Here is a 27,548-nt window from a genome sequence, read left to right as displayed (position 1 = left end):
ACAGTGAGGGAGACACAGAGCCTAGACTGTGGGAGGGCAGATTTCCAACAGCTATTCTCACTGGCCACTCAATTCTGGGGGCAGGAAATTGTGATGAGGAGGCAAAGGGGGAGACAGCTACCAAGATGCATCCCTTGTCTGAAGGGAGAGCATGATGTCGGCCTGCAAGTGCTTGAAAGGCTGGGTTGTAGAAGAGTAGTTACAGGTTCACAGATTTCATCCCCTGGAGGAATTTCTCACTTTCTCCCAATTGGAGCTAACAATGGAAAGGTTGGATTAGGGAGCTCTTAGTCTGTGTAAACAGAGGGTATTTGACCCCTCTGACAAATTGAAGATTGGGATTTCTAGGCAGAAGGTTGGATTAGATGACCTCTGAGACCTCTTTAATTTGGAGATTCCCCAACTCAGTTCTACTCATGCTTCTGTCACTCATTTAAGGTGTGATTTTGGGCAAGTCGCTTCCTCTCCCTGGGCCTCAGTTTCCCCTGGGGAAGCCAGTGTGGAAGAGGATGGGGCTGAGGCTGTGGAACAGCATAGGGAGGGCTAGGGTCGAGAGCCCCTGGGTTCACATCCCAGCTCTTCTTACTATTTGTGGGATACCCTGCTTACTTTTTCTATAGGGAGTTGGGTTAGACTTGGACGGCTCTTAAGGTCCCTGACTACTCTTAATCCTGGGAGCTAGGAAATGCCCACTCCATGGCTGGATCTAGTAGCAGGTTTACTAGGGACTATTGGCTTGATCAAGTTCCCCCTCCCCCCAGGTGTAGGGACTGATCATGAGGCTCTCTAAGGCTGTCTATTTCAGCCCTATAGAAAGCCTAGAATCTTGTTTATGATTGCCCTGGCCATTCCTAGCCTCGGTTTCTCCAACTGTCAAATGAAGATGGGGTGGGACGAGCCTTCAGTTTCTAGGGGACTTTCCAGGGCAGCCGTCTATGGGAGAAGGGTGCAGCCGTACCACGAGCAACGAGGGGGTGAGGGAGAGAGAGCGCACCAGCCCCCCCTCCCCGCCTTACTATTTGAGTAGGCCTCGCCCTTTCTCTAGATCTCTCGGTTTCCTAAATGGAGGGGAGCTTCACGTAGGCATCTCAACTTCCCCCTGGGCCCGGCTTCGCTCCCTAGCTGGGTGCCCTTGGCCCAATTCCTTACCCCATTTCGGTCGGGGGCGGAAACTGTCCCTGAGCTCCCTTCCCTCCAGAGAAACTATCTTTCCAGTCACTCCCCCAACCCTAAGGCACTCTTCGATGATGCCTCCTCCACCGCTAGGGACACTGTAACCCCGTTCCTAACCTTGCATCCCCGCCCCCGCCCTCAGAGGTGGTGGTGGTGGTGGGAAGCGGAAGTAGGCGGAACCATCGTCCTGAGCCCTGGCCAATGGGAGGGCGCGGTTGGCGGGGAGGGGCGGGGAGGGTCAGGTGGGCGTGGTTGGATGCGAGCTGCGCGCGAGCCCTCGTGACATCAGCAGATCCGACCAATAGGAAGACGTGCCGGGCGAGCGCGCGGCTCTGAGGCCTGGTCGGTTCTGACTCCCAGGAGCTGAAGGGGCAATGGCCGAAGGTTCGAAGGGACTCGGTGCTAGCGACAACGACCAGGACGCGGCGCAAGGAGAGAAAAAACAGTGGCAAGAGGAGTGGGAGGACGAGGACGAGGAGGAGTCTCAGCTCTCCCTGGAGGCTCTGAGGGTCCTGGACAGGCTAAAGGTGCGGGGCTCACCGGCGTCAGGGAGGGGGAGGGGAGGGGGACGCTGCTGAAAAACGGAGAGTAGGGGGAGAGGGACGGCCTGCTGCAGTGGGGGAAGGGGAAGGGCTTCTGTAGGAGGGTAGGGAATGGGGATGGGTCGCCGCAGAGAGGGGAGGGGGGAGTGGCGAGGCGGTGGGAGGAGGACTGGTTGCTGCTGGGCGGGGTGGCGGGGCGAGGGGAGGCGAAGGAAGGGGGATGGGCTGCTGCAGAGAGAGAGAAAGGCGAAGAGAAGGGGGATGGGCTGTTGCGGAGCCTCGGGGAGGCGAGGGGAGGGGAACAGGGTGCTGCAGAGCGAGGGGTGGGGGGAGGTGAGGGGAGGAGGATGGGCTGCTGCAGAGGGAGTGAGGGGAGGGGGATAGGCTGCTGCAGAGCAAGGGGTGGAGAGAGGGGAGGGAGATGGGCTCCTGCAGCGGGTGGGGGGGTGACTGGGACGGGCTGCTGCAGAAGGGGGAGAGGTGTCGAGGGGAGGGAGATGGGCTGCTGCAGAATAGGGAGGGGGAGAGGAGGGAAGGCAAGGGGAGGGGGACAGGATCGTGGGAGGGTCCGCTGCAGCAGAGCGGGGGAGGGGAAGGGGATGGGGACAGACTGATTTGGGCTGATGTGGTGCGGGGGATGAGGATGACATGGAAAGAGGGTCCCTACTACACTGAGGGGGAGAGTTATATGGAGGCTAGGGGAGGGTCTGTTGCTGTTGGTCGTGGGGAAGGAAGAGTCCCCTGCTGCACAACGGAACGTGGGGGGAGGGCGGGGCGGGAGGGTCTGCTGCTGTAGGGGGTGAATGGAGGGACGTGGGCCCGCCGTTGCAGAGCATGGGGACATGGATCCATACTGAAGCTAAGGCTGAGGCCCAGGGAAGGGCAATGGCAGAGCTGCCTTTGAATCGCGAATTCGGGCCCTTCTGGGCCTGCCCCATCCCTCTCCTCTTTCCCAGTGAGCCGCTCCCTGCAGGCCCCCACTTTCCCCCTCAAGTCCCTGGCGCCTGGCCTCTCCAATCCATCCTTCTACTCCACCATAAGTGCGTGGTGGGAAGGATTGCTCTGCACCTCCTTTCTGCCATACAGCTCCCACTCTCAGGCTACTGCCCAGCTCAGGAAGCTTTAGGGCTCCCTAGTACCTTGATCCTCAGATAGAGTAATAAATCCTAATCCATCCTTAAGGCCACTCCCCTCTGACCACAAAACGGCCTCTCCAGTCTGATCTCCTTTCACACACCCTGGACTCCATTGTAACTGGCCCACTTGGCCTCACACAAACATATCTTTGCTTGCCTCCCTCCTTTCCTCTGCCCACATGTTCTCCCAGCCCCCCCCCCCCCCCCCCAGGAATATACAGCTCCCACTTTTGTGTGACTTTTAAGAATTTACAAAACTTAGGGATGCCCCAAGCATTCTTCCAAGGCTCCTTTCTGGAAGTCTCTGCTCACTGCAGCCAGAAAAGATCTCTTATTCCCTTAAAGCCTTCTAATGCTTCTGTTAGAGTGAAGCATTTCATACTTTATATACCCCGAGGTCAGGGATGATTTCAAATTTTATCTTTTTATTTATATTTTATTTGTATCTTTTTTATCCTCTGCCATCTCTAATGGCATATCTCTCAGGTAATAGCAAATTAAGGTTAAATGAATGAGGTAGATTTCAGGTAAACATAAGCCTTTTTAACAACTAGGATCATTGCCCCTGCATTGAAAGTGGTCACAGAGAACCTGGATGACTGATTTTTAGAAATATACTGTAGGTGGACTTAAGTAGGGGTGGGAAGCTGGGCTAGATATAGCCTCTTAATAGCTCTTCCAGTCTGTAATATCTAAATCTATCTGATTTTTTCCCCTCAGGACATAGACTGCCCCTTCCTTGAGGGTTTTTATATTACCGGACCAAAGACAATAAAAGAGTTCCTGTGTACTCCCTCAATTTACCGTTTGGGTATTCTGGAATGGTTGTTCATAAGGTAATGCCCCTGCCTCTTCTCTCCTGAGCAACTGTCTTCTTACTCTTACAGAGAAGGTGCTAATCACATTTTAAAGCAGCTTTCAGCAATGAGGGCTCCAAATTATCCTAAAAGCAATCAGTTAAAAACCACCTGGTCCAGAGCCAGGTACAGAATGGCCACAGAACAAATCATTAAATCAACTAGTATTTATTACATGCCAAGCACCATATTAAGTGCTGCAGCTCAAAAGACAAAAATGAAAAGTCCCTCTTCACAAGGGACTAAAATTCCATTGGAAAACAGGTACATATATAATGTGTGTAGGCAGCTAGTAGCCTGGCCCAGTGTTGATACATTGGAGTCAAGAGAACTCTTCTTCCCGAGTTCAAAAATGGCCTCAGATACTTCCTAGCTATGTGACCCTGGGCCAGCCATTTCACTCTGTTTGCTTCCATGTCTTCCTCTGTAAAATGAGCTGAAGAAGAAAATGGTAAACCATTCCAGAGTCTTTGCCAAGAAAATTCCAAATGGACTCACTAAGAGTCAGACACAATTGAAAAAGACACCACCACTGTATGTGTGTGTATCTGTTATATGTGTATATATATTTTATTATATTTTATATATATATATACCTCTCAGAAAGAAAAGGGAGCTGGGAGTCTAAAACTTGGAGGTATTAGCACATGAAAGATGTTGTGTAGAGTGTGATTTAAGTTGAGTCTTGAATTAAGTAAAGGGAGATGGAAGTATATTCTAGGCGTGAGGAGTGATATGCTAAGGTGTGGAGATGAGGTGGTGTGTGAGCAAGGAATAGCAGGAAGACCAATTGGACTAGACCTTAGAGCAGTGATGGTGAATGTTTTAGAGACCAAGTGCCCAAACTGCAACCCTCATGTTGCATGTGAGCCTCCTGCCTTATCCCAGGCAGGGGAGGAAGGAAATTCACCCATTGGGTTGCTGGGCAGAGGGGTGGGTCACATGAGAAATGTCTTCAGGAGTCTGTGGAAAGGGGGAAGGGAGCAGTCCCCTCTGGCATGTGTAGAACAGCAAATACGTAAGGAGACTAGTGAAGATATGTTGGGGACAGGATGTAAAGCCAAACTGGAGTTTAGATTTCAACTTTGAAGCAGGAGGGAACCATTGGGGTTTGTTGGAAAGGAGATGTTCATTTTTTTAAGCCCTTACCTTCTGTCTTGGAATCAGTGTTATGTAGTAAGGGACAGGTAGTGGGAGTTAAGTGACTTGCCCAGAGTTACACAGCTAGGAAGTGTTTGAGGTCAGATTTGAACCTAGGACCTTTCATCTCTAGTCCTGCCTCTCAATCCATTGAGCCACCTAGCTTCCCCAAGACTGTTTATTTTGGAGGCTGTTGGGGGTGGGGTGGGGATTAGAGAAGGGAGAGCCTTGAGGGAGACCCAAACCAGAGAGACCATTTTGGGGACCTTGGCAGTACTACAGGCTAGAGGTGAGGAGGGCCTGAACCTCCATGAGTAATGAGAAAGAGATGGACTGTGGTTTGGGCTTGCAAAGTGATTTTCTTATAGCTACTCTGCAGGGCAGATGGATAGAAGTATTATCCCTATTTTACAGCTGAGGAAACTGGGTTTTGAGCTGGATAATTGATTTATCCATGGCCACTTGGATATTTGAAGCAGAGTAGATCCTGGGTCTCTTAAATCTGACTACATCACTCTTTTTTTTTCATATTGTGCCATCTTCATGTAATGCCCCTCCCCTCAAAGAACCCCCAAATACATTTTCCATTCCCCTCTACCCAACTAGAGCTGGGCAAAGTGTTTGGGTGTTCAACTTGGCTCCTGCTTGTATTAATGAATAATTTGGGAGAGTCCTTAAGAGTTGGGGAATGGCAGAACTGGAAGTAGAAGGAAGGGGAGTCCTTAGAGATAAGCTTAGGCCAAACTCCTTCATTTCACAACTAGCAACACTAAGACCTAGAGAGAGGAAACGATTTGTCTAGGCTCACAGAGGAATACTATTGGAACCTGGCAATCCAAACTCATTTCCTTCTTTCTTTTTTTTAAACCTTTACCTTCTGTTTAGAATTGATACTATTACTAGATATCGGTTCTAGGACAGAAGAACTGTTAGAGCTAGACAGTTGATTTGCCCAGGATCATAGCTAGGGAGTTTCTAAGGCCAGATATGAACCCAGGATCTCTCATATCTAGGACTGGTCACGTGGCTGCCCCCTCCAACCCTGACTTTTAAAAACTTTATACCAGTTTTTCCTCTTCTAGTTTGTTCTGATCTCTATAATACACATGAAAAGAGACTAAGGAAGACTTTTGCTCTATTGGATTGATGCTCTCTGCAAAGATATTTGATGGGTAACCACTTGTCAGAGTGTTTTGGCAAGTATTCCTTTGGGATTGATTGGTTGAGGCAGCTCTGAGCTTTTGGGACATGGGACAAGAAATGCCAAGCAAGGGGCAGCTGGATGACTCGGTGGATTGAGAGTCACGCCTGGATATGAGGGGAGGGCTAGGTTAAAATGTGGCCTCAGACACTTCCTAGCTGGGTGACCCTGGGCAAGTCACTTAACCCCCATTGCCTAGCCCTTACCACTCTTATGCCTTGGAACCGAATCTTAGTATTGATTCTAAAACAGAAGATTAGGGTTTATTTAAAAAAAAACAAAGTGCCCAGCCTAAGGAGGTGCCCAGTGGTAAGATTGTCCACAGTGGAGATGGAGTGGCCCTGTCACAGTTTTTAACCAGGCTTTCACCATCTCCAAATGTGGGAAAGGGGATGTTTTTAGCGGCAAACCAAATCCTACAGAGTCCAGGAACATCAAAGGACATTCATTAATTCATTTCATTCTGCATAAAACAATACAAGATAAAGTACTACGTGTTGATCAAACTTTCCCAAATTTTAGGGTTTTGACAACGTTTCTCCCTGACTGCAAAATTCCCTGAAATTTGTGTGCCTCCCTGTTGCCAATTGCCCAGTAAGCCGGTGTCGGTGCAATCCCGACATGGGATTGGGGGAAGTCTTTCCCAGGTAGACAGCTGGTTTGGGGGGACCTTCTGGGAAAGCAGTAGTCCTTGCTGCAGGGAGCAGAAGCGCCTGGTCAGGATTCCCTGTTTTGTACAACTGATGGCCATATGGATTCCCGCTGCTCCTTGAGAGCCTTGCCTTTTTTTTTTTTGGAAGACCTTGGACATTGTTGATTGATTCTTTTCTTGGTTCTCTGCCCATCCAATAAAGTAGACTTTGATTAACTACTTCTCCAAATAAGGTCATTTGGGTTTTTGTTTGGGGGGTGCTGGAATGGTTTTGTTTGTTTTTAAAGAAAGCAAGCCTATGAGTATTCTCCATTCTGTTTGTGCCTTCTAATTGGGAATGTTTCCTTAGCAACCAAGGCTAGGCATAAGTGTGCGCAGCTGTTGAACAAAGCAGTGTTCATAACATTTTAAATGACAGGCTGCCTCCCCTCTCCATTTGTGGATAATGATTGGATTAATAAGTCACAGGTTGTACAATTGAGATGTGGAAAATGGACATTTAATTACCTGCCTCAGCCCTCAGGACCTGGTGTCTGGGGCGGTGCCTTTTGTGTCTGAGGCCCAGAGTGGCTTTAGTTCGTGTGGCTTTAGCTTGGGGAGTTCGGGCATCTTGGCCTTCCCCAATGCTACCTTGCCCTGTTGGGGAAGCATTGGGTTTTTGTTGGGAACAATTTCTGAGCAGGGGGTCTGGAGGGATTTGGTTAATTCCTTCCTTCCTCCTCTTTGAGCCTCGGTCTTGACCTGTGTAAAATGTGGGGAGTGGCACACCAGGGAAATTTGGTATTATTCATGAAAAAGGGTGGAAGTGCCACCTCCATCCTCCGCACTAAAAGGCCTTTAAGTAAGGCTCCTACTGTGTGCGTGTTCATGTCCAGAAACACAGCTGTGGACAATTGATTGGATCTTGGCCTTCTGAGCATGAGAACCTCCAAGAAGCAAATGACTTAAGCTGACTGCTTGCTTCCGATAATGCTTCCTCTTAGGGAAGCAGTAAGTCACACTCACAGGGTGGGAATCTGACTATCCCAGAGGGAGCACAAAGCAGTTGGCCCCTAGGGTGAGTGCCTGGTGTGTGGGGCCCTTGTTCAAACTCCATAGATTGGAGTTTGTAAGTATAGCTGATCCTACCATGAAGGTGCCATGGGTCATAGGAGAGGCGATGCAGATGAGGATTATGCACTGTCCATTTTGGAGAGAGGTCAGGGCCATTGGCAGAACCCTACATAGCAGGAGGGATGAATAGGTGAGGTGTGCCATGTGGGCAGGCGTAGATCAGGTGACATGGAACCATCTAATTGGCAAAAAGTAGGGACCGCTTGTGCTTGGGTGACAGATTGTTTCCTGTTGGGTCCTTGACGTCCACTAAGGGAGTAGTGTGGTACCTTGCTTATATAACCTTAAGGTTCAACTGAGAGATGGTGTTTGGCACCTTTTACCTGAGTTATGACCTCATAGGGATATAATATGACTGATTTTTATTTTTACTAAACCCCTATTGTTTCTAAGGCAAAAGAGTGGTAAGGGCTAGGCAATGGGGGTTAAGTGACATAGCTAGGAAGCATCTGAGGCCACATTTGAACCCAGGGCCCCTTGTCTCCAGGCCTGGCTCTCAATCCACTGAGCCACCTAGCTGCCCCAATATAATGCTATTTTGATAACTGACATGTTTATGATAACTGAAAAATATATATATATATATATATTTCAGTTATCAAAATAACATTTTATTGGGGCAGTATACTCTTCAAGTAAGCCAGAGAGGAGGCTTTCCACGGTGAGATTGGAACTCATGGCCTCTCCTGAATGTCACTGTACACCATGTCGCCAAAGTACCAAGTTATTATTTACTGTTATAAATAGTTACTTATTAGATTCATTAAAGTAAGAACTTTTTGGAGCAAGGTTTGAATGAAGATACCTATCTAGGCCCAATGAATTAAAACGGCTTTCTCCTGCTGAGCACAGTTTAGAAAATATTTTGATGTCTGTTATTTAATTTGGCTTCCCTTCCCCCCCCCCCCAAACAATTCCATGATGTAAGTGAGGATGGAATTGGCCCCATTTGAAGGATGAAGAGACTAAGTTTCAGAGAGATTACAGGATGATACTAGTAATAAATGAGGGAATTGAGATGCCAGCCTGCATCTCCTGAATTCTACAACAGGGTTTTTTTTTTACTGTACCAGAATTCCTCTTATAATAATGCTTCTATATATGATAAAGACAGCATGGCCTCTGGTAGTGGGCTTGCAGTTAGGAAAACTGGTTCAAATCTGGAGTCAGGAGAACCTGCCCTTCTGTCTTAGAATTGATTACAAGCCAGAAGGTAAGGATTTTTGTTTTTAAACCCTTATGTTCAATCTTAGAATCAAAACCATGTGTTGTTTCTAAGGCAGAAGAATGGTAAGGGCTAGGCAATGAGGGTTACGTGACTTAGGAAGCGTCTGAGGCCACATTTGAACCCATGATCTTCCATCTCTAGGCCTGGCTGAGCCACCTAGCTGCCCCTGTAAGAGTAATTTTTTTTAACCCATCCCCTATGAGGGAAAAGGGGCCAACTCTTTCTCAGATGCCTTAGCCTTTAATGAGGTAAAGGAATCAAATAAGCAAATATGATGCTTCGTGCTGCATCCCCTGCCAGGCCCTAATTCTGCCATCTATAGCGCCCCCCCTTTTTTAAACCCTTACTTAGAATCAATACTGTGTATTGGCTCTAAGGCAGAAGGATGGTAATGGCTAGGCAGTGGGAGTTAAGTGACTTGCCCAGGGTGACCTAGCTAGGAAGCACCTGTAGCTAGATTGGAACCTAGGACCTCCTATCTCTAGGCCTGGCTTTCTATCCACTGAGTCACCTAGTTTCCCACCATGGCCCTTTCTTGCAACCTAGCTAGCTTGACTTATATTCAAGATAGAGATTTTCTATGTATTTTAGAGGTAGAAAATGAAGTCAAGCCAGAAAGGAACTGTGAAACTCATTGTTCCTTGTAAGCTATAACATCATGTCACTGACAGTTTGTTCTTTCCCTTTAGACTGTATCCTCCCTTTGGGGATTCCATTGCAACTGTGCCGGACCCTGAGGCTAAAGAGAAAATACGAGGTATAACTGCATTATGTCAGGGGCTTCATTGGGTATTATAGCCCGGAAAACTCTGGACTTAGCCAAAGTCTGCTTTTGTTAAGCAAACACACTTAATTGCTTCTCTTGGTAGAGAGACTATTTCCATCTGAGCAACTTGAAAGTCTGTGAATGTTTATACAGCTTCCTAGAATTAGGCCTTGCGTGCGAGGCTTGGAAAGGGGGACTGAGAGTCGGGATAAGGCTCACCTTCTCAGCCGGGCCAGAGGCTTGAGGAGACTTTTTTCATGGTGCTGGTAGGTGAGAGTCAGACATTATTTGTCCCTTCCCAGTGCAATCAGTGTGGGCGTACACTTCTGTCTGCATACAGATGTTACTTGTGGGATTCCTGAGAACCGACACTGGAGTCAAGGTCTCCCAGAGATTTCTCCCTAACCTCCTGTTTGCTTTCCGTTTTTGGCAGAAATCGTTCTCAGCCCAATTATGAACGTAAGGAAAATTTGAGCAAAGTCTCAGCCCCTTAAGACAGTGAATAACTTTTCCATTTCAAAATGGATTGAAGACTTGAGGCCCCATCTGAAACCAGATGGAATTTAAGAGGGAAAATTGTGTGTTGCCCCAAGTTTGTCCCCGTTCAGCGCCACGGCTAATGAAGCTGATTGGGGTGCCGCCCCAGGCTCCTCAGTTTGCCCTCTTCACAGCCAGCACCATGACAAAGCCAGTTGTTAGGAAAGCAGCCTCACTTGCCAAGGTGACATAACCTTGGAGAGGGTCGCCCATGCCCAGCTCTCTTTGTACACGTGCCTATTGGATGCACACAGAATTGGCTGTAGTCTAACTGATGATTACAGAGGGAGAAAACAGGAATTTGTTATTCCTTTTCATAAGAGTGATCTCAGTTTCCCCTTGCATTCATAAATCAAACCACAGAGTGTTAACCAAAAGGGCCCTAAGAAGTCATAAAGTCCAACCCGGCTCCCATTTCATAGAGGCAGGAATTGAAGGTCAGAGAGAGGAATTGGGGGTCCCTGGTTTTTGCCTAAAATCCTCTGCTCGAGGTCAATGAATTGGGCATGCAAATTAAAAAAACTAGAAAGTGAACAAATTAAAAATCCTTAGATGAAGACTACATTAGAGATCCTAAAAATCAAAGGAGAAATTAATAAAATTGAAAATGAAAGAACTATTGAATTAATAAGTAAGACTTGAAGCTGGTATTTTGAAAAAACAAAATAGACAAAGTACTGGTCAATCTAATAAAAGGAAATAAAGGAAAGCAGAAAACCAAATTAACAGTATCATAGATGAAAAGGGAGACCTCACCTCCAATGAAGAGGAAATTAAGGCAATCATTAAAAACTATTTTGCCCAATTACATGGCAATAAATAAGGCAATCTAGGTGATATGGATGAATATTTACAAAAATATAAAGTGCCTAGATCAACAGAAGAAGAAATAGAATACTTAATCTCAAATCAGAAAAAGAAATTGAAGAAGCCATCAAAGAACTCCCTAAGAAAATATCCCCAGGACCAGATGGATTCACAAGTGAATTCTATCAAACATTCAAAGAACAACTAATCCCAATACGATACAAACTATTTGACAAAATAAGCAAAGAAGGAGTTCTGCCAAATTCCTTTTATGACACAAATATGGTGCTGATTCCAAAGCAGATCAGAGAAAGAAAACTACAGACCAATCTCCTTAATGAATATAGATGCAAGAATCTTAAATAGAATACTAGCAAAAAGATTCTAGCAAGTGATCATGAGGGTTATTCATTATGATCAGGTGGGATTCATACCAGGAATGCAAGGATGGTTCAATATTAGGAAAACCATCCACATAATTGACCATGTTAACAAGCAAACCAAAAAAAAACCACATGGTTATCTCAATAGATGCAGAAAAAGCCTTTGACAAAATACAACACTCGTTCCTATTGAAAATACTAGAGGGGGCAGCTGGGTGGCTCAGTGGATTGAGAGCCAGGCCTAGAGACAGGAGGTCCTAGGTTCAAATCTGGCCTCAGATACTTCCCAGCTGTGTGACCCTGGGCAAGTCACTTAATCCCCATTGCCTAGCCCTTACCGCTCTTCTGCCTTGGAGCTAATACACAGTATTGACTCCAAGACGGAAGGTAAGGGTTTAAAAGAAAAAGAAAATACTAGAAAGCAGAGGAGTAGAAGGGTCTTTCCTAAAAATAATAAACAGTATCTATCTAAAACCATCAGCAAACATCATCTGCAATGGGCACAAACTAGAAGCCTTCCCAATAAGATCAGGAGTGAAACAAGGATGCCCATTATCACCTCTATTATTTAACATTGTCCTAGAAACACTAGCTGTGGCAATTAGAGAAGAAAAAGAAATTGAAGGTATTAAAATAGGCAATGAGGAGACAAAGCTATCACTCTGTGTATGATATGATGGTCTACTTCAAGAATCCTAGAGAATCAACTAAAAAGCTAGTGGAAATAATCAACAACTTTAGCAAAGTTGCAGGATACAAAATAAAACCACATAAATCATCAGCATTTCTATATATTTCCAACACAACTCAGCAGCAAGAGTTAGAAAGAGAAATTCCATTTAAAATCACCCTAGACAATATAAAATACTTAGGAATCTATCTGCCGAGACAAACACAGGAAGTATATGAACACAACTACAGAACACTTTCCATACAATTAAAACAAGATCTAAATAATCGGAAAAATTTAGTGCCGTACCCATCAAACTACCAAGAAACTTTTTTACTGAACTAAAATCCTCTGTTCCCCATATGTAAATATTGCTTCAAGCTTGTTCCTTATTGATCCGATTTCCACTTTCTTTTCTCAGTGACCAGGAAACTTTCACCTTCTTTTTTCTCTTCTCCATTTTGGAAATGAAAAAAGCTTTGTTCTTTTCAAAAAGTTGAAAAATCTGAGAGTTGAACAGCTGAGATAGCTTTTTATTGCCTCCTGTTGCCCCAAGTAGACATTCCACTATTAGTGTCAGGGTTGACTGTCCCTTATTAACATTGAATCTCTGGTTTGGAACAGTTAATAAGCACTATAGAACTGCTAGCTGTTATTGTTATTTTTCTACCCACACCTCATGACCACGTAGTTCACAGATAAATGTTTCTAGCTATAAATCTGACTCCTCCAAGATTGAGGGATGGTCTGACTGATTATTTGTACTGATTCTCTCCAAGTAACATGGACCATCTCAGGCTGCATCTCGTTCTATTATAAAATCTCTCCACCCACTACCACTACCATCACCCTCATCCCCTGGATAAAGTTAATCCTTTTCTTTCCAGATCTCACACCTGTATCTTCTGAACTCACTTTGACATGCATCCTGTCTTTGCTTAGAATGTAGCATGTTTGTCCCCAAAGGGATGTTTGAGGTCTGTTCAATCAGCATCATAGTATTTAGACTGGAAGAAACCACAAAAACCATCTGATCCAAGTGTCTCATTTTATGCATGAGGCCCCCAGGGGACAAGTGACTTTTCCAAAGTCCTACAGAGGTGGGATTGATACCCAGCCCTTCTGACTCAAAACCCTGGGTTCTTCCCATGATTGAATGATGTTCTTTACTTCCTCTTAGGATCTCAAAGTGTTGGGACCCATAGAGGTCATCTCTCTTGACCTCTCATTCTGTAGATGAGGCACGTCAGGCCTATAGAGGGAAAGAGACTAGCTTGAGCTCACACAGTGAGTCTGAGGGTTAATTAGGTACAGGCTAGGATTAGAACTCAGACCTTCCAAGTTATCCTCACATCCTCTCTGCTTGTGCCTCACCCTTCCCTAGATTTTCCTCCTTGTGACTTTTGTGCCTCATTTTCTCTGGTCCGTGCTTTTTCCTGTAGCTCCCTGAATGCCAGTGTGTCTGTCAGCCCTGATTCAGCTTCTGCCCTCACAAAAGGAAGGCCCTCCCCCCCTGCCCATACATCGGGCACAGCTGAGATACCTTATGAGCACAGCAGTGTTCAGAAAGGGGCTACTAATCCCCTTCATAGCTAAGCTTTGGGACATGGGACATTGAGAGGAGACACGGAACAGTCTTCTTTTCCAAGTTCTCTTTGTAGTAACCAAGTCCTTCTGATCTTGACAGAGCTGACCAAACTTGGCAATGAACTGATGCTGTGTGGGCCAAATGACCAGGATCTCATTAAGGTGAGAGAGAGGACCCATTTGTTCCTTTAGTCCTTGCTTCCTTCCTCCCTGCCTCCCTCCCTCTGTTCACCAACCCTTTGTTAACACCCTTTTGTGCTCCTAGTGGGGAGAGGGCGATAGAGGTTAGATGAGGCAGTGGTCCTACCCTCAGGCTGGGGGGGGCGGCATGACATGTATGCACACAGTCCAGGGGTCATTACTGTACCTGTATGACATACCAAGTGGATTAGGGAGGAGCTGCACACCCCAGTTCTCTGAGGTTAGAGGGGAGAAAGTCATTCGCCAAAGGGGACATCAGGGAGGCTGCTTTGGACTTAATCTTTACTGCGTGACCTGAGAGGCTCTTGCCATAGTGGGGGGGAGTGGGAGGGGAGACTGTTGCCTTGTGCTGGGGGGAGGGGGTGGGTGGCAGTGGCAGTGGTGAGAAGGGGACAGGTATTGGGGATGTGCCAGAGCTGTTGACTAGGGAGGTGACCTACAGAAAGGGAAGATGCCACTGTTCCACCAAGGTCCCAAGTGTGGGATCAGAGTGTATGGTGGCTCCCGTGGCAGAAAAAGGCCTGGAGGAAGAGCGAGTTTCAGAACTCAGCTTTGCACATGCTGTGATCAGAGACTCTCCTTACTAGGCCACTCTTTGGAGACCCAACCAAACTTTCCTTTTTTCCAGGGATGTACTGAGGTGAAGGATCAACTTTGTTTCTTTAATAAGTTAATTGATCTGGTCACCAATCTGGGCCCTGAATATGCCAGCAATTTCTCCAGGTAAAAAGCCCGGGCTGCTCCCCTGGAAGGTCTCGTACTGGCAGGGGGGTGGAGAGGGGACGGGAAGAAGATGGATTCTCTGCCATTATTCAGATTCTGTTCACATGGGCTTAGATGTGGAGACTCTCCTAGTTGGAAAGGCCTGTAGAGGGGGACATCCAGTAAACTTCCTCCAATGGAGGAGTCGAGGGCTGACTTCAGGGCAACCCTCTTTTGTCACATCAGGGCTCAGAGGTGATTGAAACTATTGAGCAACCACGGTGTGCCTAGCCCTGTGCTAGATGGTCTGGGGAAGACAAAGCTTTTGAAGACTTGGTGCCCCTGGTTTCAAAGAGTGAGCCATCTCACTGTTAGAGACAAAACCTCTTTGTGAGAAATGAAGTAGCAGTATGGGAGGACAGAAGAAAGAGTAGAGAAAGTGCTGCTGGGCAGTGTGGAATTCATTGTTCCCTGCCAGCCAGTAAAGCTCTTAGAGCTTGGAGGAAGGCTCTGTAGCTGGGCTAGAATGGTTGGAAATGCTTGGGGGTCCAATGGGATCTGAATCTGAGAGGCTGGAGAGGAAGGGGGCCAGGGCCCCAAGGGCCTCTGGGAAACTGATTTTGAATCAAGGCATTTCATCCATGAGGCCAAGGATTGTCCCTGACATTCAGGTGAGGTCAAAGCCTGGTATGGGGAAGAGCATGACCCCCATTATCCCACTTCTGACTGGGGAAATCCCTGTGATTTATAACGTGTACAGTGTGGAAGAGAACTTGCAGAGCTTGCCAAAGGACTACAAAATGCTGCTGAAGAAGGCATTTGATCCAAGTTTACGCAAGGAGGTCCTAGATCCCAAGTTGAACCCCTTGCCGGCGGACACGGACGCGTCCCGTCGTCGCACAAAGGAGGACCTTCACAGAACGTACGTGCTTGGGGGATTGGGAAAGGAACCATTGGCCAGAGCCCTACAGTGACCTGCAGGTCCAAGCTGCAGTTAATTGGTGCCATTCCCCGCCTCCTTTTTGGCAAAGCCTCGTCCCGAGAGGTAGAGTGGAAAGAATGCTAGCCCCTTCCCTTCCCAGCAGATGGCTTCTGGACTCCAACTCAACCAAAAATGAAGTCTACTGAAATGGAACTCCCTTCCCTTCTCTCGCATTCTTAAATTTCTCTGCCTCCTTATCCATCCTCACTTTCCTCCTGTGCATTGTATTATGAAAAGCCTTCCAGAAATAGGCCTTCCCTGCAAGAATATTTGTCCTAGACAAAGGGCAGGTACACTGGTCCCAGCTTGGGCTTCAGGCCACTAATGCCTTTGGAATTGATGCCATGGCCATGATGGGTTGTGAATCCTTGGTAAGTTCAAGAGCTACAGTAGGCCAGCTGATGGTATGACTGAGCAGGGGCCAGGACCTGGGGCCAGGGAGTAGCAGAGGGCAGAGCTTTTCCTTCTGGACTATTGATAAAAATCCTGCCCAGCTCTCGGTCGATTGAGAGACCTGGTACCTGCTCACCCCCATTAGCGTGAAGGCATGCCAAGCATGGCCCACTGCAGAGCGGCAAGGCTCCATTTGCCCCTGGACTGTCTTTGCCAAGTAGAAAGGAGAACCACCCTAATGCTGATGGCTGGTGACTCTTGTGCATTCAAGTTTACAAAGCACAGGCTCCTTGGGTATTTTGAAGTTGGATCGTTATTGATTATTTGCATTTTGCAGATGAGGAAACAGGCTGAAACCAAGAAAGTGACTGAGTCAGTGTCCCGTGCTAGTTAAGTGGCAGAGCCAGTCCCTCTGACTGCAAATAATGCATTCTTTTCCCTATTGCCCAGCAACAGTCCTAGGGACCATCATGCTGGTGCTTGTTAAAGTAGCAAGGCCATCTTTCCAGGGCCTAGCATGTAGGAAGCGTGTTTGTGGATTGAATGGATGTGGCTCCTTCCACAACGTTTGGGAGCCTGGAGCACCCTTGGTCTTGGGACAAATGAGATGGTTCCCCCTTTGCAGGACTTGAAACCTGCCCCCAAGCCTAAGGCTTTTGTACATACAGAGGATCAGTCCCTCAGAGCCCCCTCCTTCACTGAGGCAAAGCCCCTTTCTGGAGGCCATCCTACTCTCAAGGCTTCAGGTTTTCCTTCTGAGACTTGAGAAGGAACAGAAGGTTTTCTTGCCATGCTCCTTCCCCCATTCTCCCACCTACACCACTACTCATTTGTCCCCTACTTGATCTCTGTCCTAACCTGATTTCCCCAGGAGACAAACGTTTGGGAAAGACCAGGCGTACAGGATGCCTGGCTCCCACTCCCTCTCTCCCCAAACCTGGCCCCCACTGTACCAAATGGTGAGCCCCTCACAGAAGTTTAACGCCTTCCCTGGTATGTATTCTGCTCCCCCGATGGAGATCTGCTCCCTGTCCTGTCCCAAGGACTTACTCATTCCTGCTCCTGTGGTCTCTGGATGCCCCGTCGCTCTCACCTGAGATGTCTGCCACGTCCTCAGCCCCAGCTGTTGGTCCGTGGCAAGGAGGATGCTCAGGAAACTGATGTTTGTTTTTCCTCCAAGGGCAATGGAGTCCAAGAAGTCCAAAGTGGAAGAGCTTTCCGACAAACTGACCAAGCTCACTGAAATGCTGCAGACACACAAGGAAGAGGTGAGACAGTGAGCAGTAGAGGAAGCAGACAGCTGGGGTACTGAGTGCTCTGCCAAGGGTTTCCCCCCACCCTAGGAATGTGGGATGACAGGCCCGAATTTGGAGAAGATGAGGGACTATAATAATAGAGCTTACACGGCTGGGTCTTTTCTTCTCAAGGTCTTCAGTCAGAAGGATGGTGTCAACAGACTGTTTTGGCCAAATCCCACTAGGTCTCCTGAGCAGGTGAGTAAACTGAGTCTAGGGGAGATAGATGGATGGTCCCTCGCAAGCCAGCACAGAGTTATGCCTTGCTCTGGCTTCCATAAGGAATGCTCCTTTTCAGAGCTTGGGAGAGAAAACTCCATTCTTGAAAATTTCTTCAGGGCTTGGGTGCAAGGCACTGGGGCTATGAAGACAAGCACAAAAAGTCAGGCCCTGCTCTCAAGGAGCTTACATTCTGCTGAAGGAAGTCCCGTGCTGGTCTCCCGCCTCCAGAGTAAATGGAGTTCATGCAGCCATTACCATGTTTTGCTTGCTGATCATGCGTGTTCCTCATTCCATTTCATGGTGGGGAGGTGGGTTAGTTTTGGCCCCCTCTCAAGTATGAGGCATTGAGGGCAGGCCTTGTTGGACATTCTTCTTCACAGTCCTGGTGCTGCATCACCATGTCCTTTGGGATCCCCAACAGCACCTAGCAGAGCCCTGATCTACTAGAAAGTGTTTGGTCGGTTCTCATTCATGAGTTCCTGCCCATCTCTTACACAAAGGGTCACGTTGCTCAACTGATGCCACCCACTGGATCAAGGTGGCCTCGGCAGTGGAAAGTCCCCACAATGAAGTTCCTAGTCTCTTGTTTTGGCTTTGCAGGGTTCTCCCCTCCATGGGAAAATGTCCCACCAAGGCAATGGCCCCTTGGGCTTGATCCTTTCGGATTTCCATCAGCTGGTCACTGCTTTTATACATGTTTTTGAGAATGAGCTTCAGGACCACTGCCATCGCCCGGCACCCCACATCAGTCCATGTGGTCTGCTCTTTCAATCAGTATATGAAACTCTGACCCTCTTCTTGCAGGTAAGCTTGTTTAGGGACTGGTTCCCAAAGAACATGGGTCAGAATTGGGCCTTGTCATTAGGTCCTTGAGAAGGATACCAGATACAGGAGCACCCCTTTTCCCATTTGTCCACAGTATATTCCTTTTTTTTAAACCTTCCCTCTTGGAAGCAGAAGAGTGGTAAAGGCTAGGCAATTAGGGGTTAAGTGACTTGCCCAGGATCACACAGCTAGGAAGTGTCCGAGGCCAAATTTGAACCTGGGACTTTCAATTCTAGGCCTGGCTCTCTAGCCACTGAGCCACCCCGATGTTGCCTCCCCTCCACCCCGATATGTTCTAAACCAGAATTTTTTTAGCGGGTCCTGTAGAAACTTGGCAGGGATTCCACATTTCTGACAGAGTTGCATGTTTGTGAGTAATTTGCAGCAGTATCCTGGTAAATGTTTAAATTGGCTCTTTGAGGAGAATAGTGTATATGCAACACTTGGAAGTTTAGTCCTCAGTATTAACATTTTCTTCATCACTTAAGTCTAAACAATCAACAAAACAGTAAATCAAGCTCTGATGTGTAGTGTTTGTTGATGTCAGAGGTGTAAATGCTTACACTGAAAATGTAACAATCGGGCCGCAGATAGAGATCCAGGCCTGGAGATGGGGCCGGGGGTATTGGGGGGGGGGTCCTGGTTTCAAATTGGCCTCTGACACTTCCTAGCTCTGTGACTGGGCAAGTCACTCAATCCCTATTGTCAACTCTTACTGTTTTGCCTTGAAACTGATACTTGATATCGATTCCAAAACATAAGGGTTTAAAAAAAAAAGAAAATTGTACAGCTCTGTGAGCAGTTGAGCTGTGTCCAGCAACACAAAAACACAGCAGTCAAATGCTTTTGGAAACTTTAGGAGACGGGGCGACAGTGTTGGGGTGTTTTGACACGTCACAGGTATTTAGAACTTTATCGGGAAAGTGCAAATAAGGAGGGTGCCCTCCTTGGGGACATTCTGGGACCGCCGTGTGGCAGGTTTGTAGTAGAGGAACAAACCTCTGATGTTAAATGACTGAACATGGGCGATGAGTTGGGGTTTGTCTCAATGGATGGGATGTGACACAGTGTAGGGCATTTTCAGTATTGGCATTCCCAGAAGGAAGGCCCCTGTTTCTCTGCTTCCATCACAGGAGCTGAAAGCTGTCAATGAAGTCACGAATACCTCTGAGGAAGTGGAGACTAAAGCAGAGAAGCCACGTCGGGAGAAAGCCTATTTGGGTGGAGACACCTGCATGGTGACCTTGGGTATGCAGCCTCACTTAGTTCCCCAAACTAGAGACAGGCCAGGCTGCACCATCTGGCCTCTCCTACTTGGGAAGAGAATTGGGAACTCCATAATGGGCCATGTCTTGACAATATACTTGGCCTGCCGTTCCTTTCTTAACAGAAACAATCATTTTGTAAAATGACAATAGCTGTCATTAATGTAAGGTTTGCCAAGCACTTTGACAGCGTTATTGCATTTGATTCTCTTAACCCTGCAAGAGTCAGACTGCTGGTTCCTGGGAAAGTTTCATATCAGTGCCACTAAGGAAGGGCTCTGGTGGTCACAACAGAATGACAGTCTTCTAGACTACAGGTTCCATGAAAGCAGGACTTGAACTTTATCGAAGCATTTCATTTTTCAAAGAACCTAGCACTCTAGAGATGCTTACTAACTGTGTTGAACAAATGCTCAAGGACTTGGGAACTAGATGAGACCCATCTGGCTTTCTGGGACATGGCCACTCTAAAGGTCTACTGCCTTTGTTTGCAGAGAAGTCCCCAGATGCCTAACCATTGAACTCCCTTGCTTCTGCAGAGCAGGTTAGAGAGGGCAAACCTTGCATCAGTCCCAAGTATGGGGCTTTTTCCAAGAGGGGGAACAGAGGGAGGGAAGGAGAATGAAAGAGGGGTCCGTGAGGGGAAATGGGACTGATTTCCAGTTCTTCCTGACTCAGCAAATGCACAATGTGGCTTCATCATTTTGTCTGAAGTAGATTCTTAGAATATCAGGCCTTGCCAGAGACTTGTGGAAGCTAGAATGCATTCTAAAGCCAAATACCAGTGCCTTCTTGGGTAATTCACACTTCTGGGAGTAGCGATGGCCTCTGCTGCCTTCCATTGTTGCAGCTGGTTGGGAGATGACTCTTCAGAGGCTCACGCCAGCACTGGGAAGCCTCCTCAATGGGCTACGTTGGGGCATGGGCCAAGTCCTTTTCCTTCTCAGGGCTCCGGTTTTCCCATCTCGAACATCCTTTCGTTTCAAAGGCAAGCAGCCACTCTGGGGATAGGTTGTCCTGAGGGTATTGGTTGTTCCCTTCCCTCCCAATCATGGCACAGAAGGAATACCGTGAAGTGAGGGTTCCAAGAGGGAAGGAAGCATCCTAGCTAGCCCCTGGACGGGCCATTTCCTAGCAAGGTGACATCTGGCATATGTCTATGCCTCTCTGAGCCCCCATTGAGTCATCTAGACAAAGAAAGGACTGAACAAATGTTTGCTGAGGTCTCTTCCAGCTCAGGAACTCTCTGGCCTCTGAGCAAAGTGCTTCAGAAACCTTTGAGGTCTAGCTGATGGGGAATGGTTCACATCTCTGGGGCAGGGGGCCGTGGGGTGCCTTGTTATTTGTCAGACGAACGTGTGGTGGGTCTTCTGCCGGGTGCTGGGAATCCCCACGTTTCCCACTGCCATCATGGAGTTTTCCTAGGGCGGGATGGGAGCGAGGGGGTGTCCAACATGTTCTTGGAAACTTGATTCTTTGAAGGTAAGTTGTATTAGCATTTGAGGAGAGACAATGTGAAGCCTGGTGAAGGGAGAGGACCCTTGTCGCTTGGAGTGGGGTTGAGGGAGGCAGAGTGGGAGAGAGTGTGGAAGGAATGGGGAAAGGCTTGACTCAAGATTGAGCACCTGAGCTCAAACCTGAAGGGAGAACAAGGAAGTCTAATAGGCTGAGGTGAAGGAGAGAGGGAAGGCGGGGATGGAGGGAGGGGAGACAGCCTAGACAACCGCCTAGAGAGTGGAGACCGGCTGTTGAATTCACAGGACAAGCAAGTATGGAATTGGATTTGGCTGGAACACACAGTGTGTGGAGGGCAGCATTGTGAAAGAAACCTGGAAGGGTAGGAAGGAGCAGCCTGTCGAAGGCCTGAAATGCCTGGCTTTCTCCTCTGTCTTGTGGCCAAAAAGGAGCCGCTGAAGGATTCTGAGCAGGGGAGTGGCATGGCCGGAACCGTGCATTAGGAAGATTATTTGGACAGTCTAGTGATCCAGAGATTGGGAAGGGCAAAGACTGGAGGCAGGGAGAGCCCTAGAGACGCTACATCAGTGGTCCAGGCAAGAGGCTGTCCCAAGGCCCAGGACCGGCATGCTATCTAGTACCTGTGTCATTCCTACTTGTGGAATGAGTGAGAAGCCATGAGGGCCTGAACTCTAGTGGATGGAGAGAAGGGAAGGCGTACAAGAGTAGGGTTCGAATTGATAGCACTTGGGGTGGGGAGAAGGAAGAGTCAAAGATTGGACCAAAGAGGCTGGGAGGATAGTGGTGCTCTGAACAGAAAAGGGTGAGTTTAGAGAATGGGTGGGTTGAGGGAGGAAGATGAGGGGCATTCAGCTTTGAACTGAGGGAGTTGGGAGGAGAATCAGTGGGCCTGGATGGGTCAATTTTGGAGTCAGTCACCTGCCTAGAGAGAAGTGAATCCATAGGAGGGAATGAGCTCACTGGGGATGAGCAGCGAGAAAGAAGAGAAGAGGGCCTGCAATAGAATTGGAGGGAATAGCCCCAATTGGGGAGTAGGAGGAGGACAATGAGCCAGTGAAGGTGCCTGGGGGAGTGGTCAGACAGCTAGAACATCAAAGTGCCAAATCATGGAAACCTGACAAGGAGAGACTGGACTGGAATGGGGAGTGTCAGCTTGGTGGCAAATGTTATAGCAGTTTGCAGGAGGATGAGGACCTGAGAAAGGCCCTTAGGAAAATGAAGAGGTCCTTATTGACCTGTAGAGAGAACAGGCTCAGGAGAACGGTGAGTCTGGGAGCCACATTGCAAAAGGTTAAGCAGGAAATGAGGGATTAGGAAGTACCAAAGATCCTTTTCTCAAAATTCAGCAGAGGCTGGCATGGGAAGATAGCTTGAACAAATGTTAGGGCCTAGGAGAAAGCTGGTTTTCTTTGTTTGGGTTTAGTTTCTCAGGATGGGCAGATCTGAGTGTGCTTTTAGGCACTGGGGAGAAAGAGAGGCCATCTTGGAGCAATTGGGAGGTGATGATTGATAAGACAAGTTCCTGAGAGAAAGAGAGGAGTTTCCTAAGAATCGCATACTCATTCAACTTCTTGGTTTTCTTCTCTCTTCTCCCCACCCCTAGTTGAAAAAATGAAAGAGTTAAAACGGATTTACGAAATCTTCCAAGACAACCCTCACACAGCTGGAAGTAAGGATGGAAGTTAAATGTCCATTCCACAGTTCCCCAACTACTTGGGACTTGGCTGTATCATGTTGGGGAAGAAGACTTTCAAAAACAAAAACATGAAGAAAATAAAGTGAAAAAGTAATTTGCTTCAATCTGCATTCAGACTCCATCAGTTCTTTCTCTGGAGGTGGATAGTAATTTTAGTCATGAGTCCTTTGGAATTGTCTTGGATCATTGTATTGCTGAGAATAGTGGAGTTCCTTATTGCTGTAACTGTGTACAATGTTCTCATGGTTCTACTCACTTCACTTTGCATCAGTTCATGTAAGTCTTACCAGGTTTTCCTGTCATCATCCTATTCCTCATTTCTTACAGCAGAATAATATTCCATTCCAGTCATATACCACAACTTGTTCAGCCATTCCCCAATTGATGGACATCCCCTTAATTTCCAATTTTTTCCCACCACAAAAAAGAGCTGCTATAAACATTTTTGTATAAATAAGTCCTTTTCCTTCAATTTCTTTGAGATACAGACCAAATAGTGGTATTGATGGATCAAAGGGTATGCACAGTTTTATAGCCCTTTGGACACAGTTCCAAATTGTTCTCCAGAATGGTTAGATCAGTTCACAACTCCACCAACAGTGCATTAGTGTCCTATTTTTCCCACAGCCCCTCCAAAATTATTATTTTCCTTTTCTGTCATATTAACCAACCTGATAGGTATAAAGTACCTCATTGAGTTGCTTTAGTTTACATTTCTCTAATCAACAGTGATTTAGACCATTTTTTTCATATGACTATAGATCACTTTGATTTCTTTGTCTGAAAACTGCCTATTCCTATCCTCTGATCACTTATCAATTGGGGAATGACTTGTATTCTTATAAATTTGTCTCAGTTCTCTATATATTTGAGAAATGGGGTCTTTTATTAGAGATACTTGCTGTAAAATAAAATTTCCCCAGCTTTCTGCTTTCCTTCTAATCTTGGTTGCATTGGTTTTTGTGCAAAACCTTTTTAATTTAATATAATCAAAATTATCCATTTTACATCTCATAATTCTCTCTCTTATTTGGTCCTAAATTCTTCCTTTATCTATAGATCTGTCAGTTAAACTATTCCATGCATCCTTAATTTGCTTATGGTAGCACTCCTTGTCTAAGTCATGTACCCATTTTGACCTTTTCTTGATATACAGTGTGAGATGTTGGACTGTACCTAGTTTCTGCCATTCAGTTTTCCTAGAAGATTTTGTCAAATAGTGAAATCTTGCCCCCAAAGCTTGGATCTTTGGGTTTATCAAACACTAGATTACTATGGTCATTTACTACTGTGTATTGTGTACCTAATCTATTCCACTAACCCACCACTCTATTTCTTAGCCAGTACCAGGTTGCTTTGATGATTACTGCTCCAGTTTGAGATCTGGTAGGCTAAGCCACCTTTCTTCACATTTTCAAAAATTAATTTTCTTGATGTTCTTGACTTTTTGTTGTTTCAGATGAATTTTGTCTCCATGAAATAATTTTTGGTAGTTTGGTATAGCACTGAATAAGTATTAATTAATGTAGGTAGAATTGTTGTTTTTATTATATCGACTCAGTCAACCTGGAGCACTTAACATTTTTCCAGTTGTTTAAATCTGACTTTGTATGAAAAGTGTTTTGTAATTGTGTTCCTGAGTTTGCCCTGGCAGGTAGACTCTCAGTTATTTATTTTTTTGCATCGATATTCATTAGGGAATTTGACCTATTGTTTTTTTTTGTTTGTTTGTTTTTACTCTTCCTGGTTCAGGTATCTGCACCATATTTGTGTTGTAAAAGAATTTGATAGGACTCCTCCTTTGCCTGTTTTTCCAAATAGTTTATGTCATATTGGAATTAATTGGCTTTCCATGTTTGATAAATTCATTTGTGAATCCATCTGGTCCTAGGGATTTTTCTTAGGGAGCCTTGGTCAATTTCTTCTTTTTAAAAAATATAATTAATTTTTCTCAATTATACATAATAACAGTTTTTAACATTTGTTAAAATGTTGGGGTTGGGCCTTGATGTTGGCTTCTCAGTGTGGCATGTATTAGACTATTCCCCTATTACTGCAGTGAAACAGATCTTTCCTGCCAAAGTTCCAAATTATATTGAGCAGGAAAATTGCCTCCCCCCATCCTTTTGTTGGTTCTGCCACTCCAGAATTCATTTTGAGGCATTATTTTAAGGTTGTTTGGAGAGGAATTTTGGGAGAGTTTAGGGATTCGCTGCCTCTACTCTACCATCTTGGCTCCTCCTCCAGCACCTGTACTTTTTTTTTAAAACCTTTACCTTCCATCTTAGAATCAATATTGTGTATTGGTTCCAAGGCAGAAGAAGTGGTAAAGGCTTGGCAGTGGAGGTTAAGTGACTTACGCAGCTAGGAAGTGTCTGAGGCCATACCTGCACTTTTAAAATTTCCTTTTGCTTTTTCAAAAATAATATTTATTTTTTTTAACTTGAATCTGACAAGGGGCAGATAGGTGGGTCAGTGAATAGAGAGCTAGACTTGGAGATTCAAGATTCTGGGTTCAAATTTGGCCTCAGATACTTCCTGACTGAGTGACCCTGGGCAAGTCACTTAATCCGATTGCTTAGCCCCTACTATTCTTCAGCCTTGGAAACAATACTTACTATGGATTCTATGACAAAAAGTAAGGGGTTTTTTTTGTTTGTTGTTTTCAATTTGAAATTGACAAGCACCAGCGAGGGACAGACGGAAACAGAGGATTGTACATGAAACCACAAATCTAATTATGTACACCTTATTTTTAAAGAAGCATATAATAAAATCACCATGTTAGTTTCAAAGTGATCTTGCTTATCTTTGTCTCCTTCTGAATTGCATTCTGTCTTCATGTCCAGATTTTTAAAAACCCTTATCTTCTGTCTTAGAATCAATACTGTATATTGGTTCCAAGGTAGAAGAGCAAAAATGGCTACTAGACGGAATTAAGTGACTTGCCCAGGATCACACAGCTAGGACATATCTGAAGTCAGATTTGAAGCCAGGACCTTCCGTCTCTAGGCCTGGCTCTCAATCCACTGAGCCACTTAACAGTCCCCTCATGACGACATTTAAAAAAAAATGAATTGAAGACATTTTTTCTTTTGTTAATAATCTCTTTTTGGTCAGAGCCTCCACTTCCCTCCAGCTAAAAACAAAACAAAACCGAACACCACCACAACCTTACCCCCAAGGCAAAAACCCAAATCTATACGTCAGTTGGTTCTGTATGTCCAACAGGGTACTCTTGTTCTGCACTGTGCTTCTGTCATATTTCTATCAGGAAGTGGGTAGCCTGTTTTATCACCTGTCATCTGCAGTTATAGTTAGTCATTGCATTCGTTGGATGTCTTAAATTTTTCCAAGTGGATCTTCTTTACAGTATTAATTGTTGTATGAATTGTTCTCATTCTGCTCACTTCCCTTTACGTCATTTCATGCAAGTCTTCCTAAGTTTTTCTGAGTCTATCACTTTCATAATTTCGGATGGTACAATTTATTCACATCTTGTAATTTGTTCAGCCATTCCCCAATTGGTGAGCACCACCATTGTTTCAGATTCCTTCCTACAACACAAAAGGACTGCTATCTGTGTATTTTTACATGTGAGTCTTCCTCTGATCTCTTTGGTGATTAGTCTTTGTATTTGTATTACAGTCTTGTGACTTTTTGGACATAGTTCCAAAGTGGCCTGAAAGTCCACGCTTCCTTCAATATGACATTAGAGTACCCAACGATCTTAATTTGCCTTTGCTGTCATCGTTTCCATTCTGATGGATATGGTGTGATATGTGCTTATCCTCTCGCTATTCCAGGAAGCTGTATCCCCCTCCTAATGCAGAACAAAACTGCGTTAGCTTTTCTAGTTTCTTTGTTGTACTGGTCATGTATGTCGCAGTCAGTCCATTAAGCCCCCAACCCTTCCATCACAGCTAGCCATTCCTCTCCCACTTTTATATTTGTGGTGTTTGCTTTTGGTGCCCAAGTATGGCATTTATCTCTATTTTATTTCACCTTATTAGATTCAGCCCAATGAGCTGGCCCTTTGAGATTCTTTGGCATCCTGATTCTGTCACCCATCCAGTGTGTGTTACCATCCCTCTCAAATTGAGAGCACTTGGAAACTTGAGGCAGCCAGAGAATCCAGTGGATAGAGTGCCGAGTCTAAAATCAGGAAGACCTGAGTTCAAATTGGCTTCAGACACTTCCTGGCTGTGTGACCCTGGACAAGTCTCCACCTTTGTCTGCCTCAGTTTCCCCAGCTATAAATCGGGGGCAGCATTAACCCCTACCTTCCAAGGTCATTTTGCAACCTTAAAGCCCCATAAGTGCTAGCTGTCTGTGTCATCACTCAAATCACTGATATGAATCTTAAACAGTACGAGGCCAGGCACGGAGCCCTGGGATATTCCACCAGAGACTTCCTGCCATGGTGACACTAACCCGTTACTAGTTACTCCCGGAGTCCAGCCATTTAGTCCAACTGCAGAGTAGCCTACAAGTATGTCATTTTGTTTGGTTATCGAACCATTTCTGTAGCTTGTATTATCCCTCGTCTCCCTTGGAGGGATCTTCAAAGAAAATGGTCGGTTTTCTGTCTTCTTCCTGGAGTGTCACCTACAGGGCCAAGGCCAGGGCTTACTACACAACTGGCTTTCATAATTTAAACAGATTTAGGGTTAGGGGTCCCCCATAGCCTGCTCAAGGT

At 46.1% G+C, this 27,548-nt stretch overlaps 1 protein-coding gene across 1 annotated transcript; it reads left to right on the top strand.

The window, feature by feature from the left end:
• Positions 1-1,395: 1,395 nt before the first annotated feature.
• On the top strand, positions 1,396-25,644 carry LOC103102567 (HAUS augmin-like complex subunit 7). The gene is made up of 11 exons (XM_056809227.1): positions 1,396-1,700; positions 3,572-3,687; positions 9,732-9,799; positions 13,893-13,954; positions 14,622-14,716; positions 15,456-15,617; positions 17,251-17,338; positions 17,498-17,563; positions 18,188-18,391; positions 19,546-19,660; positions 22,757-25,644. Exons 1-11 carry the CDS (start codon positions 1,548-1,550, stop codon positions 22,837-22,839), a joined length of 1,212 nt encoding a protein of 403 aa, XP_056665205.1. The 5' UTR covers positions 1,396-1,547; the 3' UTR covers positions 22,840-25,644.
• The last annotated feature ends 1,904 nt before the right edge of the window (positions 25,645-27,548 follow it).

The sequence above is a fragment of the Monodelphis domestica genome, chromosome X, assembly GCF_027887165.1.
Source record: "Monodelphis domestica isolate mMonDom1 chromosome X, mMonDom1.pri, whole genome shotgun sequence".
In the NCBI taxonomy this organism is placed as follows: Eukaryota; Metazoa; Chordata; class Mammalia; order Didelphimorphia; family Didelphidae; genus Monodelphis; species Monodelphis domestica.
This window is presented reverse-complemented; position numbering and strand designations above follow the sequence as displayed.